The sequence below is a fragment of the Chiroxiphia lanceolata genome, chromosome 3, assembly GCF_009829145.1.
Source record: "Chiroxiphia lanceolata isolate bChiLan1 chromosome 3, bChiLan1.pri, whole genome shotgun sequence".
Lineage (NCBI taxonomy): Eukaryota > Metazoa > Chordata > Aves > Passeriformes > Pipridae > Chiroxiphia > Chiroxiphia lanceolata.
In genome coordinates this window covers 83,414,258-83,436,253 of record NC_045639.1, presented here as the reverse complement: position 1 = coordinate 83,436,253, position 21,996 = coordinate 83,414,258, and the positions used below count along the sequence as shown (strand labels likewise).

The following is a 21,996-nucleotide window of genomic DNA, read 5'->3' as shown; positions in this document are numbered from 1 at the left end:
AAGAATCTCCTAAGAACCCATACATATACACACACACACACACACTATGTATGTGTACACATACATACAGACATGTATTGATAATTTGTATTTATTTTACACTGACAAAGTGCTAAAACAATCCAACAACTGCCACTGCTAGAGATGAGGCTAAATGAAATTGTATTATATGGCATCAAATAATTATGATACTCTGGTCCAAGAGCTTCAGAACTCCTGGCAAAAAAAAAACCAAAAAAAACAAACAAAGAAAAAAACTCCTTCATTGGCAAAAAAAGAAAAGTTCCAAATGGTTTGAATTTAATTTTTAAATAAATTGGAAGGATTTAAAAAAAAAATCCCAAAACAACAAACATGCAAAAGTAAACTGTATAATTTAAATTTCGGTTCTGTGGATAGCAAATACACATATTTATACATATATTCTATTACCTTCATGGCAAAATTTTGAGGTGCCTTAGACTCAAAGATGACTTTAATGAATCTGTCAATATCTCACATGTGCATCATTGCCTCAAATTTTGAAAAAGAAAAGCTGTAAAAGTTCAGCCCTGTATCCTGTGAGTCTGTCTGCATAGTCAGAAACAGAAATATTGCACTCAAGACCATGCCTAAAAAAATGCACATTTAATAAGGCCATTATATTCAAGATTGTAACGGGACTTTAGTTACACAAACAATCAAATATATCATTATTAGAGCTAGGAAAGTCATATTGCAGAAGATGTACTCGAAACAGCAGTGTTCCAGCAATTAACTTTTTTTTCCCCATGAAATGGTGATCTCTCAAACTGGTTTTATGCACAGGGCCAGACAACATGATGTTTATGTACCCATGCATTCTCACAATGTGCTTTTTCACTTTTTCTTAGAAGTTAACAATTGCCCCAGAGTTTGACAGTAAGTTCCTACTCAAGTTCTGCTAATAAGGTTCAAGTTTTAATCAATTTAAGCCACTTCCATGCATGATGAGGGAAGGAAAGATTTAACTTTCAGTTATTTAAATATCTGCCATTATGCAAGATATAATCCTTAATTTAGAAAGTGTAGCAAAGACATAATTGAACCTGTACTGGAATACTCCTCAGTATGCTCTTACAGAGCTAGATCACACTAAGAGTATCAGTTTATCTGATCTGGCTTATCGAAAGAACGATAGAGCATGTAACCAATTTAACATAATTCAAGGAATGATACAGATTGAAAGTTAGCTGCTCACATCCCATGGCAAATAAAAAGAAGTTACCCTTTAATCAAAGTGAGGCAAACTACCTTGAATTTACAGTAGGGTAAGTGTATTCACACCACCCATTACCTTGGAGTAGCAGGTCTGCTGTAAATTTGCTTTGTAGTTATTTACTCCTTTAGCTACTCCAAAGTCACCGAGTCAGCCAGCATTTTGGCTTGGTTAAGAGTAGTGGCATTTGTCCAAGAAGGAAGCATAGATCGCTGTCCCTCTTCCTCATGCTACACTACAAAAATACATAGAGTTATGCAAATGCAAAAAGCATCAGCACAAAGGCTGGAAGAATCACAAGACACAACAGATAGAAACTTAATGGTCACATACATTACAGTTCAGCAGACATTCTTTCACAATTCTATATCCTGCCATAAAATCCACAGTGGTGGCGATTATGGATGAACCACCTTTCAGCTGAACCAACTCCAGCATTACAAACTAGTTTGGAATACAACAGACTATATCCAAAATTTTTTTCCTAGGACCTGTTTTTTGGGCTTAGATTTTTTTTTTTTTGTGTACAGAGAAAAGAGACAAATCTGAGACATAGAAGATGTGACCTGCTTGTGCACTATAAACAGATGAATGGATAATTGAGATGCAAAAATCTATTAAATGTGTCACACACTTTACATCTCCAGCTCCATGTACTTTTTCCTGCAATAATAGTGCCACTTGACAGATGCAAGGTTGTTGCTACCTGTGAACATGTTTTTGACCAGGGCTGGGGGGAATGCTTTTGGACAGCAACAATGCAGCTCATAAAGTGATGAGGAAGGAACACAGGAGTTCAGGACATGGTTTCTAATTCCATCTCTGTCCTATACTCACTGCATGCTGAGTAGCTCAAAACATCTCTTAGTAATCACAGAATTCAAAAGGCCAATAACTCTTTCTCTATTTTCTTTCCAAAAGGAACAGTAAAAAGTCCTTTATATAACATGCAAATGAACATCCATCTAAAAGGTTTCTCCTTATTTTAGCAGTTTTGACTAAAAATGGTGGCCCGTCTACCAGCAATACTTTGCAAGTGTCTAACAAATTGAGTTTTGACAGGTATCCAGCAGTAACAGCATTTTCAACGTTTTATGTTTGCTGTATTTAGTACTTTTAATCCCAATTCCTCTCCCAGTACAGTGATGGTCTTGTAGATAGCATGACTGCTCATGCACGCAGCATTTCTAAATGGAATTACATGTTGTTGTTTTCTTTCCACCATAACATTATCTTACCACTTTCAGTATCAGTCAGCACCACAGGTTTAATGCAGGTCATGAAAAACAAGCAGCAAGCCTACTTTTACTGATTGCTTCAAACAATATATTCTTTCATATTGATATATTCTTAAAATGTTTCCTTGATTTAGCTATACTAAAAGTACTGTTCCAAAATTTCAGTTTACATTAAAAAAGGTCATTGATGACTTGATCAAAAAATACCACAAAAAATCCCTTTTACTCCCACAGGAAATCATTTTCTTCTGAATTAGTGTTAACAGATATTTAGATTAGAAGACTCCATATTTCAGAAACCAGTTATTTAATGCTCAATATTCTTTTCAGCAGATGAAGAGGTAGGTATATTTCCACACAAGAAAAAAAAATAAAACAAAAACCAAACTGTAACAGATACTCAATTAAATCAAGTAATGTCTGAAAATTCAAACACTGTTCTGACAGCACATAATGCGTCTGAAGATACCCTCCAAGGAGGACAAGAAAAGTTGCACATTCTGATTAGATAATATATCATAATTTGAAATTTAATAGTTTTCTGGAAGGAAAACACAAGTATCCAAACGCTACTTCCTTCCCCTCCCCCCCAAAGAAATGTGGGTGCCAACAAAACTGCCTTTACCAATGGTAGTATTAACTTTTGGACTGCTAAACATGGAATCAACTGCAATTCTTCCTTACATTCACCAACACCAGCAGTCTACAAGTTTACACAGAGACCATATGCATGATAATTACATAATTACAATAGAAATTCAACTTTAGTGTTGTTCTTAAAACAATCTTCATAAATAATGAAAATATCTGTGTTCTAGCTCTTCAGTAACCTAAGGTTAATTGGTACAGATAGTGTTTTTTTCTTCCTTTTATAAACCAAACCGGAGGTTCCTCACTGCCAACAACGGTTAAGGCCTGGATCAAGTTACTCTCCTTTTGCTTTTCCCTTTTTCTGCTTTTTTCCATTTTCCACCACTGCATTATTTTCTGGTTTGCTTACTCCATTTGCAACAGCACCATTTGCTATTTTTCCATTCTTTACAGGTTCCTTGGGCAGCTTATATGTCCGATAGTAGAAGTTACCAAACAGGAAAATGAAGGTGACAGCATAGAAAATGACACCCCAGTGCATCCATTTAGGGAAAGGACAATCAATATAAATAGACAAGGCTGTGTGGCCAATAGTCACATGGAACTGCACCTGTAAGACAGAAAATACAGAATCAAAAAGGTCTGGATATATTCTGTAGGTCTGACTGCAACAATTTATACCTATGCATTACACCTATGCATTAAGTTACGAAAACTGGTAAACTGGGAGGTGGCAGGGAGCTGTATTTAGCTGTCACATTCATGCATGCACACCTGTGCTTGACCAGGAACATCAGATTTATTGCAGTATCTGTCATAGTTTTCAGAAACAGGAAAATGAGAAGATTATAATAAGGATCTGGATTTTCTCTACCTTTTGAACATGTTCTTGCAATTCAGTCGAAACAACCAGCAAGGAAAGACTTTAACTCACACAACTCTTATCTATGCTGCATATTTTTTTTAGAAATTGAATAAATGCTTCCATCTCTGGGAAGTATTTTAACTTGAGCTGTCAGTGGCAGACAGAGAAGAACTTCCGGAAGGTGCAGTATGTGTTCCAAAGCTCTGCAAATGCAAATCCACTCAGAGGCAATACCTTTTGAGATAAAGGGAGAAATTTTACTTACCAATTGCAATATGGTCAAGTATCGTTTCCACCACAGGTACTTCTGAAATTTAGGGCCGCAAGCTGCTAATCCATAATACATGTACATAATGACATGAATAAATGCATTCATTTGAGCTCCAAAAAAAGCTGTCATGGAACAGAAGGGAAGATCGTTGTGTAATTTTGGAAGAGAGAAGTCTTTTCTACTATTATTTACATTACAGTAAAAATTACAAAGCACAGGACATGGCAGGATTCCATCTTCAAAATATTTAATAGTATAGTACAGACCTGACTGTTAACATATGCTGACACAAATACCTGTTCATGCAAGTAGTATGTCACACCTTTCATGGAACTATTTAGGCAAAAGCTTTTCATAAGATTTTTGTTTAACAGACATAAATGACATAGATTCCACATCAGTTGTTGTAGTATAACTGCAACTGTTTTGCTAAGAGATTATTAAAAGCTGTATTTGACAATGTAAAGTATGATATTCTGAATTTAAATACATGAAGTTCACTTCTCAGCAAGAAATCAAGAAACTCACATGAAAGTCGGATTAAATAGGCCAAAAAAATCAACTAGAGTAAAACTTGACTTATGGTTATAAGAACTTCAAGGGCATTGCAGGTGAGTTTTCCTAAATTATTCATCTTTAGTTTATTTATCATTAAAATATCCAACATTCTTAAATATATAAGTGTAGCATTATCAAGAATGTTCCATGTTGGAAATCACGACAGTTTCATTTATATTAAGATCTCTTTGCTTTGTCAAATTAGCAGCCATTTAACAGATACACATTGCATCTTGTTAAGGTATTCTTACACTGACAGAGAGGCTCAAAAAGGCTCTAATGTCTAAGATTAGGTCAATACAGACAGTAGCTGCTGACATCAAACAGCTCAGATGTGCATGTGGTGTAGACCCAGTTAGCTATAATAGGGTCTAGTTTACAATAGACCTGTCTATGTAAGCAGTGTGCTATCAACTAGAAAACAGAAGAACACATCTATCCACATTTATGCAGTAGTGCTACATAAAGGCAGAAAAGCAACCTCTGCTTTTCCTTTTGCAGGACCTAGAAACTAAGAAGCAGTGCAAGAACACCAAAACTTAAAAGAAATTTGGAAATAGTCGCGATGGTTATATTGAAAACTGTTGATATTTAGCATGAAAACTCTGAAAAGGCGACAAGGTAGAGGGTCTTTTGAGACACCCAGAGAACTTCTAAGCAAGACCACAAGTAACCATCCAGTCTCCAATAAACTTATTTTATAGATGCAGTTGCCAATAAAGACCATGAACTGTCTGGCTGAGTACCTGCTTTCTGCAGATTACTTGAGAGAAATTAAAAGACAGTCACAGGTATTAATTTTATATATTTCTTCTTTTGAATATAAGTGACCACTCAGTACAAAATATCTATAGTAAATGGGAACATAACCCCCCCATGCATTAAGTACTAGTGTGGTTCAGAAAAAAACCCAACAAAAATGCCAAACCCAAAATATTAACTTGGTGTTTATAATATGGCATTTTGTGTTTGCTATATGCTAATTTTAGTGTCATAAGCCTACAAAGCACATTACAAACAAAACATGATACTTTTCCTTTATCCTCAGCTTCGCAGAGTTGTAATTTCAGAGGGACAACGGCAAAACACCAGGAACAAGGGTACAAATACAGGCAAGGGAGAATGTGACAAGTACAATAAATAATAATAAAATTATTTGATGGAGGCTTTAAAAAAGAAGCAATGGGGAAAAAAGGCTGATAATGAATTACAGACTTGTGCCATTATGAATAGGTTTTAAAAGTGAATTGACAGTTTTATTCGCTCACCTCCAAGGGAAGGTTTCAGAATTTTATACAAGCCTCTTTATAAAAAAGAAAGCAAACCTCAAACTCAGATACAATGCCAAAATGATATCTCCATTAATTTCATGCAATTTGCACACAGATTGTAGCCCATAATTAGATTTTGCAGTTCTCTGTATCTGCAAAAATAAAAGTTAGGCAAGACATATACATCTTTCTGATTCATAGAGAATAAGGATACTTTTTAAGGCAGAACTTCAGGCTTGCAATTGATGCCCATGAGGAAAAGAAATTTTGCAATTCATTAGATTATTGCTCTGCTATCTTTTCCTCCCCCATGCTTCCCACAGAGGGAGACTGTACGTGTTACTAAACAGTCTTGTAAATTATAATGTCAAGTTCTACAAAACTTTTTTCCATTGCTCCAAAACAATAATAATTCTCCCTTCTACCCCATCAAAAGGGTATGGGAGGAAGGGAACTCACCTTGCCCACCTGCAACCCACTTAATACCAATCCACCACAAGGTGAACATGGTGAAATGGTGATAGACATGAAGAAAACTAATCTGGTTAAATTTCTTCCTCAGGATAAAGAATACTGTATCCAAATATTCGATTCCTTTAGAGACGTAATACCACCATAAAGCAGCAGCTATCTGCAATGAAAAACAGACAATACAAAAGTTTAGTGATTTCAAGCTGAATGGAATAAAGTTCTCTCCACCTATGTGCTGCAAGAGAAGGATACTTCTTCTTTCCCAGTATCCTGGTAAATGTTGAGGTGGAGTCATCAAGCATCTGACGGTATGAGAATAACAACAAAAACAATACTTCTTTCATCTATTCTGGACATGGAAGCAGATTATTCTGAATCTATTGCTCACAAATTACAACTGTAAAAAAAGAGCTAATATAGTTAAAAACTTTGCCATCTCTGAACAGTTTAGCAGTTAAACAGGGAGTTTGTACCCTTTCACAAAGCTTAGGAGAGAGAATGAGAAGACTTCCACGGGGCTTCCCCTACTAGTGAGGCAACACTTTGATGTGGTCAGAACAATAAGGCAGAAACATTACAATAAAGTAGCAAAGACTGAAACCTTCAGTACCACAGACATATGGGTGGAAAGATACCAAATCACTCTTACAAGTTAGGTGTAGTACAGAGTTCACGTCTCTTAGAGCAATGTTCCCTCAGCTTTTTCTGGCCTGCTCACTAACTCCCTCTGTAAAGCAGCATTCCCCCAGTGGCTCTGTGCCATTCAGGGAATAGAAGAAATGAGACTAGAGGAGCCATCAAAACTGCACAGATATAACCATTCACCCAACAGGGCAGTGTTACACCCCTAAAGTTCTTTTTCTAATCCACCCATCACAGTGAATTTTGTCCAGGATGCAACATAAACATGGCTTCCAGCTGAAATCAGGATATTGTTAAACCATGAAGCTCTGCGTAGCAATTTGTTCATACTATGATATGGGAGTATGGTGGTGGTAGGGACTCCATTCCAGATCCCAAAGAATAGCAACAAGTCTAGTTCCTGGCATTGTAAGTCACCTAGCTTGTTATGCAAGGGTGGGACCAGAACATATCCCAGATGGTGACTCACATAGAGAATGGGGGAAAAAAAAAAAAAAGAACTGGAATTGGTACCACCTGCAAGAGGAGAGAAGCAATGTCACAACACACCTATTTGTAAGAAGTTCGCCTTGTCTTTCAGGACTCAGCTGATGACAAATCAGACTTTCTTACCTTAACCTGGTGTGAAATAACCCCACCACCTCCTCAGTCCCCAGGGGAGACAGAAGAAAAAAAGGTTAACACAGAGTAGCTTTCCTTCCCAACTACACACATAGTGTTTAGGGGAGCGAGAGAAAGCAGGATCAGAAGAATGAGCTGTACAGAGCAATGCTACAAGCCCTGCATGATGTTTTCCTCCACCTCTCCAAACCAGTGGGAAAGGAACACGTCTCCTCAGAGTAAGTTTTTCACAGCCAGTGAAAACTGGACTGGTGACCAGTTTAGGAGAAATTACAGCAGCAGCAAAAAAGCAGCACAGAAGAGTGCTGCAGATCTGCATTGCAGACTTCAGTTTCCCAAAGGGACTGCACATCTTACTGTTGCCAAACTGCAGACTTCAATGTATTGTTTAATGAACACCTTTCTCACTCACTGGATTTGATTTAGCTTACTTCAGATCTCAGGAAGAGGAGGCAGATTTTACCAGTTTTATACCAAAAGATACTAATATCTGTCAAAGTTGGAGAGAGGTTCAGCAAGAGAAAAGTGAGTCTCACAGATCTCAGAGTTCCCAGACACACAAGTAAGCTGCAAGAACCATATGCATATATACATATATTGCTCAATATCCAGTACAGTACTGCCTCTGGGACAGGTAGTCAGGTGGTTAATAACACCCACATCAAGGTTTGTCTCACACCCATGGATTAGCATAACAGTCCAGAATCTTTTACAGATCTTTGCTAAAGCTGCATCTCTTAAATAAATTAAGACAAGCATCTTTTCATCTCATAAGTTAACAACAAACACTTTGGACTATATCCATAAAACGACAAATCCAGCACTGCAATACTTTAGCTCTTTGGAGGTCCTCCCTTCCGAGAAACTTTTATAGAATCAATATGACAGTTACACGCAAAGTGCCAAAAATCTTTTATAAAGCAAATGTACATTTTTATTAATGAAATGGGGGAACAATAAATCAAACAGCCAATAAGCAAACCCCCAATTTACTGCATGATATAGAGCAAAATATAGGTGGAGAAAAATCCTAACAAAATACTTATGTTTTATGCCCAAGATGCCACAGGATCGGTATATGCTCCTGGACAAGTCGCTTAACACATCTTATTCCTCTTCTTTTGAATTCCACCTGTCTAGCACAGAAAGCAATTACAGCCCCTGGATAAAAATAATTTGAACTTTTGATCAAAATATTTCCTATTACTTAAGAACAATAACAAAAAAGAACAGACTATTTCTTTGCAGGATGATACCTGCTGATTTTGTGTTCCTGTAGATTTTTTTGCCTGTCAGCTTCTTTGCTCTCTCACTATCATCGAATATTACTACCACTTACTCTCAAACCTGAAAGATTTTGTGTACTGATGATCTATTTCAGTGCTTCTAATGGCTTATACAGATGCCTTTAAAATGAAACAGAAGTCATGTCGTTTGCTTGAGGCCATGCATGCAATCAGTGACTGAGGGCAGAAATAAAGTAGAACAATATACTAATATGTAAGCTATGTCAGGAGCAGGTGACTACTACTAAACTTCTTTTGCAAAGCTTCAGAAATCATGACCTAACCTGTAGTCTTTCTTTGAACACAGCATGAAAAAAAAGATTTAGTTGAAAAGAAAACATGCATTAAAAAGGCACATTCTTGTAATGAATAATATTAGTCAAACCATATCTTTTCTGGTAATTTTCATATGTGCCAACCTAAGTCAGTTAAAACACCAGATGGCACAGAAAGATTACATTACAGCCTAGGATTACGGGGGTCAACAAGAGGTTCAATCCCATGTCCTCTGCCTGCTGCAGGGTTTTGAATGGAGGGTTGTTTTAACACAGGACTCTGTTTCTGCACCATCCTTCCTCATTTCGGGTTGGAAACGGTTATCCATCAAGGGGTATGAAGGGACAGGCAATTCTTGGAAGGTCACAGTAATATGAAAAATTAAAGTAGCTTTTAAAGAGAACTCTTTTCCCAGTTACAGAATTTTGTTTACGGGACTTGACTTGTTAAGTCGCTTTTAACTTCTGTGAAAAAAGAACGTAAGTTAAGATTAGGCTTTTTTTCATAAGAGGAAACCACTCAAGCTCTAGACATAAATACAAACAATGCAGATTACAATCACAATACAGGAGACAACCATTGCTCAGCTTCAGGATTTACAATCAGCACACTTAAAACTAGAGACCCAGTTCACACAACCCCATATTCCCATTTCTCAGCTCTTCAGAAATGCTAATAAAATAGATGAACCCTGACCTGGGAAACAAGGGCACACAAATGTAAGCAGAGGGGGAAAAGGACTACTCACAGACACTGACATGCCTTAAGTTAGACAGTGTTAGGAAACTGTTCACTTCAAATACTGAAGCTCCCAAGGGAGTACTAGAAAGCGTGGATTTAACACCTCACCTCTCTGCATTTATTATTTTGACTCTTAAGCTATAATCAAAATTTTTTTTCCAAGATGCAGCAGTAGATCCTTCCAAATCCCTTCTTGGAGATTTGTTCCCTCTTTTCTTTCTTGTCTACCACTAACATTTTATTTTTTTCATAACAAAATGCATTTAACTTCCTGCCAGCAGTTAGTAAGGTGGCTACCTACTACACCCAGAAGATAAATCCGTCACAAAGGCGTTTATTTCTACAACTGTGGAATCTAATTTTCATCCCTGCTTGCTCCAGTTGTCCATTGCCTCTTGTAGAACAGCCAGAAGAGCCTGAATGAGATTAACAGGTGTAGGTAGGTTCAAAACAGTAAATAGGAGGACCGGATCCTTCACATTATGTGCAAACTACCTACATAATTCATCATCAGTGAAAGCCAGAAGTTTGATAATGTTGAAGAAAACATACAGGAAAATTAATGGAAAAACAACCCCTTAAAAACTGGCAAAACAAAGAGGCTATGTCTAACTTAAGAGATCTGTGAGCTACAGATTGCTGGTGTTGCTAAACTATACAGAAGTGCCACCACATGCCCTTACACTGTTCCCTTAAAATCACCACTGACTTACTGTCTTGACACACAGTGTGGGTTAGAGAAGAAAGGAAAGACATTCCCTGGCACCCAGGATAGCCAAACTTTTTTTCCTGGGAACTGTTTACCAGCTCTCTGCACTCCCTTGAGGGACAAAGGATACTTTCTAGACCCCTCATTTTGAGGGATTTTTTTTTTCTGTTCAACACTGTCAAAAACTAACAACATATCTTCTAAATGCAGAGCATGATACACTGTAAAGCAGAACAGAAATGTATCCCAGACTCCTGAGTTAGACAAAGTACACTTGTGGAAAACATAATCTTCTGCTTGCAACTTATTTACCTAAATTGAGAATTCATTCCATAGAACTACCAGAAAATTATCAAGGTAAGAGTCTTGACTGATAGCGTACTATACAGTTGCTGCAACAACTTGAGAGAACTCAATTTTCCCTGCTTCCTCAACTCCCTCACTTGCAAACTGAATATGCTGGACTTTAAAACTTCAGAAATAAATTTTATTTAAATATTTTAAATAAGCTTGTAAAAAATAATAATAATAACCAAAAAATTTAAAATGTCAGGAAATCCAAAGATTGCTAGAGTAATCTTTCTTTTCTGGACATATTATATGCTGTAAATACACTCTGCAGGTCATTTTGCATTTATTGCATTATACAACAATGCTCTGCTTGTCATAACAAACAAAACAGATGTTAATTCTTTTGTGCAGGTCTGGCCTCTCCACCGCCTCCCACAAACAAGTGCACCTAAAAGCGAGGATATACAACAGAATTTTTGCATGCTAAAAGTTGTACCTCTTGTACTTAGCTAACATAAAAATTCCTTTAATGTACATCATACCAGTCCTCAATGTCATTCAGCTGAGTCCACGGGCATTCTATTTTGCTTATCTATCAAACCTTTCAAGCACTTGGTATACTTTGCTAGATCTTGTTTTTCAACAAAATTATTTACAGATGTATTCTAGTGACTGAAATAGTGAGAGCACAGTATTGGCAAAGGTGAAAGACTGGCAACTACCATAAGGCCAATAAAGTCTACACACAGATCTGTTCTGCAATATCAGCCATTACACATAACATGTAAGACTCAAACCTTTCTGTCTCACTATCAGCCTTACCACGTGCACAAGTTTTTGAGTAATACTCTCCATGAACAGCTACCTTGTAGACAAACATTTTTTCAACTGTGCTATAAACATTAAATGTATTTAGACTATACCATACTTTCATTACACTTCCTAATGTTCTAATTCGTAAGTGAAACTTGCAAGGACAGCTGAGAGATTCTCAGGTGTCAGCTCTGCTGGAAGATAAGGGTTAGTACATGAGCTAATCAACAGCATTACACAAAAATTAACACGCATCTGCACTTTTAATTTGGATGTTTTCCAAAACTCACGTATTTGAAATCTAAGATTCTACAATGAAATGTACTGATAATACATTTGCCAGAAGCCAGCAAGACCTCATGAAGCCAAAGATGGTTAAAGGAGACAAAAAGCTGCCTCACCAGTATGGGTGAAGTGCAACCACAGGATATGCTGACAAATCTCACTTGCTTTGATCTACCTAGAAAACACCACCATTACTGCGGTTATCCTGGTATCATAAACTTCAGCAAGATCTAGGAACCAAAGTATGTATACAAAGTTTATCCTGGATTGTATAACTGTGGATGAAGCCAAGGATAGTATCTAAGATTCCCCTTACTTGTAGCAGTCAGATGAAAGTTAATGCAAATATGCTGATGCACTTTCATTAAACCTGTGCACAGTGTAGTCAAACCTGAAGTGGTCTGTGAAAATATAACGGGATACAGTCATGGCTGACAACAGAACTGTGGAACCACTATTTTCAGACAAGACTTAAACTATCATGTGGTGCTACATAAAACACATGTTCATATACAAATATAAAAAAAGAAATACTCACCCTAACTTCATAAACATTATCTGAATAATCCACAGTCTGGCAGACATAGCTGTACCCTCGAGCTCTTGATGACAAGAACAGCTGAAAATATTAAAGTCATACATCAGGGGAAAGATACTACATAAAACACATTTATAAAAATTATCAGCAAGTTTCCTGCTACATCAAACTTACCTGAACAGAAATATTTAAAGTATTCTTATTAATCCTTAGAATACTATTGGAGAAAGCCATTATTTAGTACTAACAACGAGCTGTTACACAGTACTTACTTTTTTCTTATAATTAAAAAGACAGTACTCATTTCTCCCTGCATGTATTTGCCCAGATAATTACAGCCTCATACAAATTACTACGAATTCCAGTATGACCTTGAGCTATTCAAACATGAGTATTCTTTCTCATGGCTCTAGCTTTAGAGACAGAAAATACCTATATGCTTTCACTACAATTGACAGAAATACTATTCCCAGGATGGATTCAAGAGAACTCTATTTATGTGACAGATAATTAGATAATTTGGATCTACAATTCTTAATACAGTATACCAACTATAATCCAGAAAAAAACCCAGGTTGAACAGCCAAAGCTGAGCACCCACAAAACACATTGAGAGAAAATGGATGGAGAAAAATTCCCCGTTTTGTGCCAACAGAAATGGCCTAAAATACATTAAGTGCTCCCGTAGGGCCACTCCAAACCAAGATTATTGCAAAAACCTGGACAGGAGAAGATAAACTTGACACTTGAGCAAGTTCCCATTGGAAAGAAGTACTCTTGTCTAGAGCTGTACAAAATTCAAATAATATTTCCAATCTTGACATTCATAAATGTTATGATCCAAGACTGTTTAAAGCCAGGTAATCCCATCCTGTTATGGATCAAAGAGAGACAGCAGTGGAGCAGACATAACCTGTAAATTGGGAGCTGTAAAAGTAGAGAAGGGTGAGAGAAAAAGATGGTCAAAAAAAAGGATGGGTAGGCACTGACTACTCTTACCACTAACCTGACTTCCATCTTATTTGAACTGAACTTGAGTTTACTTTGGTGTCTCATCTTGCACACAGCACTAGGAGTGCAGTCAGATGCAGAGACAAGTCTTATCCAGAAAAAAACCCCAGTATACCAAAGCCTGTGAAGCTCTGGACATATTTGCTGCACGTGTCTTTTAATGTAAGTAGATGAAAGAACTGTCCACAGAAATCATCCTAGAAAACATACTTCTGCATCCTCCAAGTCCATTTACAAACTGCTGTAATACCACTACTCTCCAGTGTGGTCCCACACAAGCGTGAGGATATTTGATACTATTAAGGAAGAACAAGGAAAGTTTAGTCCACACTGTTATAGAAATCAACCAATCTCTACTGCAACCTACTGGGTAACTTGGCCAAGGTTACCTTAGCAAAAGGCAGTAAATTAACTTCACCAGACTGCCTCAAAGTAGAATAAGAAAGTCCTGATTTTGTGGTAACATAGGGTCTATACATCCCCACATACAGGGACCTCTGCATGTTCTGAGCAAAACTGTCTCCAAATATGAACCTGCATTTGAATCCAACATATGGAAGTGTTGGACTAGACATCCTCACAGTGCTTTCTGGACTTACTATTTAATGTAAGTTACCACAGATGAACGAAACAGCTTGCCAACAGGATGGTTATTTAAATAGCATTTAAAGGCCTTTCACATTCAATTTCTGTTCTTAGCATTGTCTGGAAACTTTACAGTCATTCACAAAATACAAATTGTATCATTTTACTCATAACAATTCCATTAAAACTCATGTGAATTACAACAGTGGCACAGTGGTGTTGTAAACCTCATGTAGATGGAAGAAGTTGCCTCATAAAGGGATCAACTGAAACTTGAACAGCTTCCTCCTGTCAGTCTCTTAAGATCAAGAAAAGACACTTCCTGTAAATGCTGTATCCATAGCCTTAACATTCACTGAATAACAACCTACATTTGAGAGAGCAGGAAACTAGAACCTCTGTGTCTAAAACTATGAGCTTTCAGCAGTAAAAATGTATTTGCAGTCCCATTCATTTTTGTGTTAATTCAGTGACTTGGAAATGCCACAAACATGTTACCCTATAAGCAACATAGGTTTGAAAACCATTTGACCATAAGTTTGGTATAATTCAGCTTATGGATAAAATAAATCAATTTAAAAGTCAGGGATGGCAGTAACACTGCAGAATTCATTTCAGAGGAGTTTCAATTTTAACCTGCCAAGATGATTGGATTTAATCTCTTCCCACAACTATCCTTGGGTGTCAGCATTAAATTCTGTTGTACCTGTAGTACTTAATTACTTAGCTGAATAGTCCAAGGAAACAATTTAGACAAAATGATGACTGAGCTGTGATGGCTAAAATTTTACTGAACCATGTCTTAAAAAGAAGCTGAAATCAGTTAAATGCTCTTATTATAGAAGCTTTGGGAAAGGGTCAATATGCATATCACCATCAGCTATACCATGCTTTCTTGGCAAAAGTACAGAACAGACCAGCCAGAGAGCTCTTGAATGCTGTAATTTTAACTACTCTGTTCATCTGCTTACTTCTGAAAATAGATTTTGCAAAACTATGATCCGAGGTCTTCCAGGAAGACGCCTCTTGATCCACATGAGCAATCGTAGCAGAATTAACTTAGCATCAGCCATATTCTGTACAGCTGTCCTTGAATAATAATTACCAAACTGTTAAGTAATCCCAGTTAGCTACTACTACAGAGTTGGTCCATTGCATTGTTACTACTCATTTCCTCTGTACAGAAATCCAAAGGAAAAATGCAGCAACACAGAAATTTATTAGAATTAGCACATTCTGAACATTTCAAACCAAGTAGTAGAAGACTCTATCCTTTTATTTTTGTTTAGAGATATAGTTCACTTCATTTTTATTCTTATTATAAAAGATAATGTGCAGACAAGACAGTTTTCCTCACTACAGATAATGGACAGTTGAATTTCTAAAAATGATAAACACGTTGAAGGCAAGAACAAACAGCTCAATTTCTAACAAGATGCATTCTAACACCCTTTAGGATTATTAAAAAGAAAAAAAAATCAGTTACAAGTGTTAAATCTCTATAGATTTTACTTATTCTGTCCAGTATTTAGACTAACATAAGTCTAGGAAGAACTTGGAATAGCTAGTACACAAATTCTCTCTATAGACTCATTTATTGCATTTATTCTCAAACAGACAGTACCTAGCTATAGAAATACTCACAAAGGCAAAACCATCTTTAAAAGTCTGTGCAAAACATTCACTCTCAATAGACATCATAAATATGCAAGATAATTATTTTCATTTTGCAACCTGCAGACATCCTCAAACCTCAGTAAGAATCCCCTCTTGCAAGAGGGCATACACACCTCTTTGAAAATGAAGAAGTTGAGCAGAACCATTCCAAAGTTGTAAACAACCAACAGGAAGCGTAACTGGAAGGGCTCTCTCGTCTTCATCCATTTGGGGCCCAGCCAGACAGTGAGGAGATAAATAGTGCTTATAGTCAGTGTTGGAAATGGAGACTGCATCAAGGGCCAATCATCAACACGTTTGTCTGAGGGGGTGAAGCAAACAGAAGGAGTCAACAAGGTCTGAATAAAATATATTTCATCATCACTTTAAGTACTGAATTTGTTAAATATTATTCTCTCCTGGAATAGCTGCATCAGCTGGTAGAAACACAGTGTACTCATTCTTTCTAGGAAGGTTAAAGAAAATAGTTTTTTTAAAAAACACACTATATCATATTACCTCACACAGGGATTCATTATGTTATTTAAGCTCTGTTGTCCAGTTCTATAATCCAAAACAGTAAAGCAAACAGTATCACATGAGCACAAACACAACTCAACCCACTAATCCCCCCAAACCCAGTTTGCTTATGATGAACAGTGACTGCAGTGGCAACATAATCAAATATTCAGCACCACTGCAAATGAAAGATACACAAATTTGGGAAAATACTGATAAAACCAGTAGTTTTTATTAGTTTAAAATTAGGCACTAAAAAGCCTCCTATTAATTTTATACAGGTGTTATGATGGATGATAACCAAGAACTTTAGCTATTTGATGTAGGTCAGTCTCATGTTTCAAACAGAATACTATCAATGGTACTGGAAAACAATTAAATAGAAGAGTTTAAAGGGATAGTTCTAGTTAATCTGTGCTGCCATATGGGAAACAAAGGTTTTATTTATAGTCTGCTTCAGCCACTCATGGGATTCAGAGTTACATTACACATATTTCAGAGCCCAGAATATGCTGTATTAAGTTCTGGATCAGTAAAAAAAAAAATGCTCTTAGCCTGATGAACCAGTGACATGTAGGATTAGAAGATGGCTCTGCTAGAGAAAGGAAGCAAGACTACAATGACACCTCCTTACTCAGTGCCCATGTAGTCCCATGTGTCGTGTGTGTCCTCTGTGCCCTGCAGGCTAATCTCAAATTGTAGCAAGACATAAAAGGTAAATACTCCATAACTATCAGAACTTCAGATACTGCACAGCTCTGATAATAACTGGAATATCTTCCAGTTGCTTAGGCTAGTCATAGTTCATATGGAAATCACATCACAGGGCTCCTTGGGAAGCTCAGACATCTAAAACACATGCTCTCAGTCATTTGTGAGCAAACTCACAAATGCACTTGCCCATGTGCTTACTTAGAGGACAAGTTTCTTTTAGAGAACTCAAAGACAGAGAAAAATCCCTATACCAAAAATTAATTCCTAATCCCAGGCATACTAACCAGTAAATTAGAAAACTCTACTTATCTTGAAAATGAGGAACTCTAATGCAGTGAAGAAAGTACAGAACAGCACTGCCATTACTTCTCCTACACTTCTTTCTCGTTTTCTTTATTGTCCTTAGGATCATAAATTAGAACCTCATTTTAGGAGCAGATTTCATGAGACCCTCTATTTCTAACAAACAACAAGTATTACCAACTACAGAAAGAGCACACAGAACACTAATTCTTCTTATATCCGGATGATTTAACGATAACTGAGCTGCACATTCAAAGTAAGATACCAGGAGGTCTAAAAAGAAGTGGAAAAGAAGAAAGAGAAACTAGCCTAGCTGCTTCCATTATGGCTGTTAATACCAGAAGAAAGAATTCATCCTAATTGCATGGAAACCTCCAGCAAGACTGACACTGCCAGAATGATGGGATTCAGTGTTGCAGCCACAGCCACCAACAGAAGCCAAGGGCAAGACAGAGTAAAGAGTACAGGGAGGAGTGTAAAAAAAAAAAAAAAAAAAGAGAAGACTGGCTGTAGAAACACAGGCAGTGGAAACAAAACCAAACCAAGTGAGAGAAGACAGTTACCTCTTAACTTTTCAGCAAGTTCCTGGAACCAGACAGAATACCACCTACCGAAGCCAAAATCACTGATGCACTCCAATTATTACACAGTTATATCCCTTACACTTTAGTTCCTGCTTGATTTTAGCAATTGTTCTACCAATCTGAATTTAAAAATAAAAGATAACACTATTAAAAAAAGAAATGGAGAACCTCATACTCTATCTGATACAAATTAATAGACAAAGACTCATCATGAAGCAAGAGGAAAGGTGTCAGTTAAGAAGCAGCTCTGGGAATAGTCCATGTGTCATGTCTTAATCAAATCCACATCTCACTTCATTGTAGTGTGCACAGAGTTAATAGCAGGTGAGGAAGAGACACAGTTGCTTTCCCAGCTTTCTTGCAGTAAGCAATATAAAGAGAATAAAGAGGCAAAGACACATTAGAGAATCTGTCTTCTATTTTATAACACAGCGTTTCATGGTATCTTAAATGTTGAAGTGCCAATACAAAGAAATGTAAAAAAGACAGATTGTAATTTTACTCAGGAGTTGAATGTTACCACCCACTGCTGAAATAGGAAACCATGACCTATTCCAGATTTCTTTTTATGGCAGAAGACAAAGATGGAAGAATGAGGATTCCCTAGAGGGTGAAAGGAAAAACAAAGGGACAACTTATATTAGAGTCCAGCTGTAACTAGGCTTTGCCTCATACCTCATCAGCACTGTAAACAATTCTTTCACCTCCTTTCCACAAGTACTACAAATTGAAGAACTTCACTGGAAAAAACCCAGAGATATATTTCACTAATTCTAACAACAACATAAGAGCACCTGAAAAGCTGCCATTACTCCTCCATACCATGGTTTCAGCCTGGTACTTTCCCCTCCACAAAGGGTTTTTGGAGCCACATCTCAGAGACAAGTCTTTAAGTATTTGCAAGAAAAACACAGATTACTGATACAGATCTCATAACACACTGCCCAGGGAATCCGACTGCTATTCTGGGGGCCTGACTTCTTCTAGGACAATTAATTACACTTCAAACACAAAATGCCTGTATGAGAGGGCAGGCAATTCAGTTCTAGAGTACATCCTGGCCAAAACAGAAACGTATCTACAGGAAAAACTTTATTCTAATTCCTACTGTGCTAACTAAGAACATGACCTTACATTTATTTTAAAGGCATCTAGGAGACTCTGCGTATGAGTATTTTTTACTAGTACTGTGGCATCAGAAAACATGCCTCTCCTGAATAATGCAAAGTCACTTGTTGCATTAAAAATCAGTTCCACGAATCATTCTTATTGCACAGAAGATATTCCAAAACCAATTTCATCTCAGTTTACCCAGCAAGCCTCCTTGTCCATGTTCTACACAAAAACCACAGTAACATGCAGACCCTTGCTTCAAACTTCTTTTCATATACTCTCTTTCAAACCAAGATAAATTCACTCTCAAGTAATCTGCTTAGTGATAAACATTGCAAGCTATTCCAACACCTTCCTCCCTTCCATTCCCACTTTGTTTCAGCAAAACTAGCAGAATTTTGTGTCCTACTTAGTAGCTGGTGCTATGACCACAAAAGATTCTGCAAATTAGAAAGCACTGTGATAGCTTCAGGGGACATATGAGTGTATTAAATCCTTCACTATTTCACATGCAATAGGGACATTTTTACCTGCAAGATGAAATAAGCTTGAAATAAAAAGGCCAGCTCCCTGATTTAAAAAAATCCCTCCAGCTGCTTCAAAGCAAAATGACCAATGCCTTTACCTGATTAGAATTGACAGAGATTGACTGAATCTTTCAGGGGATTAATGCGTTTGTCTTTCAAATCCCAAGACCCAGATTCTAATTTGATCACAAATAAAATGTCTGCTGCGATGGCACAGCCTGTAGTACAGTTCTGTTTTGGTAAGGTGGGAAAAGTTTTAGAACAAATACTTAGAGTTGCACTTCACAGCAAACACGAATCCAATGTAGAATAGGGCTAATTCTAACTTGTTCCTGATAGAAAATTACTGTCATGTAAGGAAATAGTATGAAATGTTTATATACACAAGGTTTTCTGTCATTTAGTGTAAATATATTTTAAAGTTTCACCTTGCAAGGACAAGAAACACAATAACTTATTATGTATGCACGTATGTATATGTGTGTGTGTCTATACATACATATATATATATATATGTAAAAATGATTGAAATTGCCCTGAGGTACCTACCTTTGCAGGATGGAAATATTTACATGGGGAAATTAACAAGAAATACACACATAAATCCTCTGATTCTTTCTTTCAAAGGAAGAACGAGAGCAGGACCAGTGAAAAGCACTGAATATCCTGCCTGATAATGTCCAAAGAGAACATAACCTATACTGAAATATAGATGTCAAATGAAGATGTATTTCAATATGTAAGGTTGTAGTGATGGTTAGTATTAAAATTGCAAGGAACTTCTGTGAAACATAATGTAATTGTTTCAATACACAAACACTGCTGTTAAATGTGGCTTAGAATTTCCTTTCCAACAGAAAGGATTTTAGATGGTTCAATTTCCTGCATACTACTTAGCCTATGATCAATTTTTTTTCCTTTCCTCTAGAAGTTCAAACTTTAAAAATAAGCAAACAAATGTATAGCACAGTCATTCTGACATTGACCAAGAGAAATCCTGAAACAGTACAATGGTGACTATCTCTGCTTTTAATACTCGTTTTAGGGGAAAATATTACATTACTAAAATACATGATTTTTGAGATTCCCCGCATTAATGTTAGATTCGAAAATCAAAACTTAGATAGTCTTTATTTTTACTTTTACTATGTATTCCTTAGCCATAAGGTCACTACTCACTAATTTATCTGGAGAGACTTTCAAAGTTATTAATAGCTATTGATACTATTCTCAGCGCAAAGACACTTACAGTGCCAATCCAGCACATCCATCTGTCCGATTACATTTCCAAAGACACTGCAGAAATAATGGCAACTGTTTGAAAGCAGTTCTGTGAAAGCCCTCTGCAGATCACGCTGTTTACTTTAGAAGAAGTCCTCTCAAAGCCCAATCTCCAGTTTAAGAAAGATTTCTTTAAATGAGTGAAATTTTAAATTCCACAATATGAGGAAGGCAAACCAATATTATCTAGTTGGAGCACTGTTCTATGAAGTACAATATTTTAATTACCTAAGAATTTCCCATGTCTTGTTAGTTACACTAGCACTGTAATTGAAGGTTCTTACAAAATGAAAACCCATATAAGAAAACGTGAGAAACAAAACTTTATACACCTTAAAATGTTTACAAAGCTTTCACACTAGATCCTTTTGCAGTACTTTATTGTCCCATTCTCCCCTTTTCTTTCTGGCTACAGATAAATACTCTATACAGCATACTTCTCTTTCTACATTCGTATTAAAAATACTGTTTCAGTCATGTAAATATTTACAAGTGAATACAAGGTTCACTGTGGCTACACAACCACTGCAGATTGGCTCAGTTGAAAGTAAACTTGAAAAAGCATCTACCTGATTAGACCCTAGGCTTTTAAACTAAACTGTAACGTATCAGAACAATTTAGAAGTACATTTACTGTTACCAGTTTGTAGAGATTCCAAGAAAAAACCCTCAGTCTTTGACTAACATCTCAGAATGTACAAATGGAACAAAACCAGCTGAAGCTTAGCCTTTGTAACAGAATGTGACTAACTATATGGGCTGCACTGCTTGAGACTGAAGACTGATAGAGAAGCACCACTGCAGAGTAAAAATTGAGAGGCCATATATTTTTGGATCGAACATCTGTAGATGTTAAAAATTTCTATGCGCTTATTTATTATGACTTTAATAGACCAGTTCATATAGCCCAAAATTAATTATTCTTTTAAACATCTTTAGTGTTTGAATTAGCTTACCTGTTTTGTAATGATTATTCATTGCACATATTGCACCCTAATC

General features: G+C 36.7%; 1 protein-coding gene across 3 annotated transcripts in view; it reads right to left on the bottom strand.

Moving 5' to 3' along the window:
* Positions 1-615: 615 nt before the first annotated feature.
* Positions 616-21,996, bottom strand: part of ELOVL4 (ELOVL fatty acid elongase 4) — a 34,278-nt gene continuing 12,897 nt past the window's right edge. For all 3 annotated transcript variants that reach the window (XM_032684171.1, XM_032684172.1, XM_032684173.1), the window contains exons 2-6: positions 16,091-16,278; positions 12,705-12,785; positions 6,491-6,662; positions 4,197-4,324; positions 616-3,676 (exon numbers count right to left, since the gene is read on the bottom strand). In XM_032684171.1, the coding sequence (XP_032540062.1) occupies positions 3,401-3,676; positions 4,197-4,324; positions 6,491-6,662; positions 12,705-12,785; positions 16,091-16,278 (845 nt within the window). In that variant the 3' untranslated portion in view covers positions 616-3,400. The remainder of the gene's footprint in view (positions 3,677-4,196; positions 4,325-6,490; positions 6,663-12,704; positions 12,786-16,090; positions 16,279-21,996) is intronic.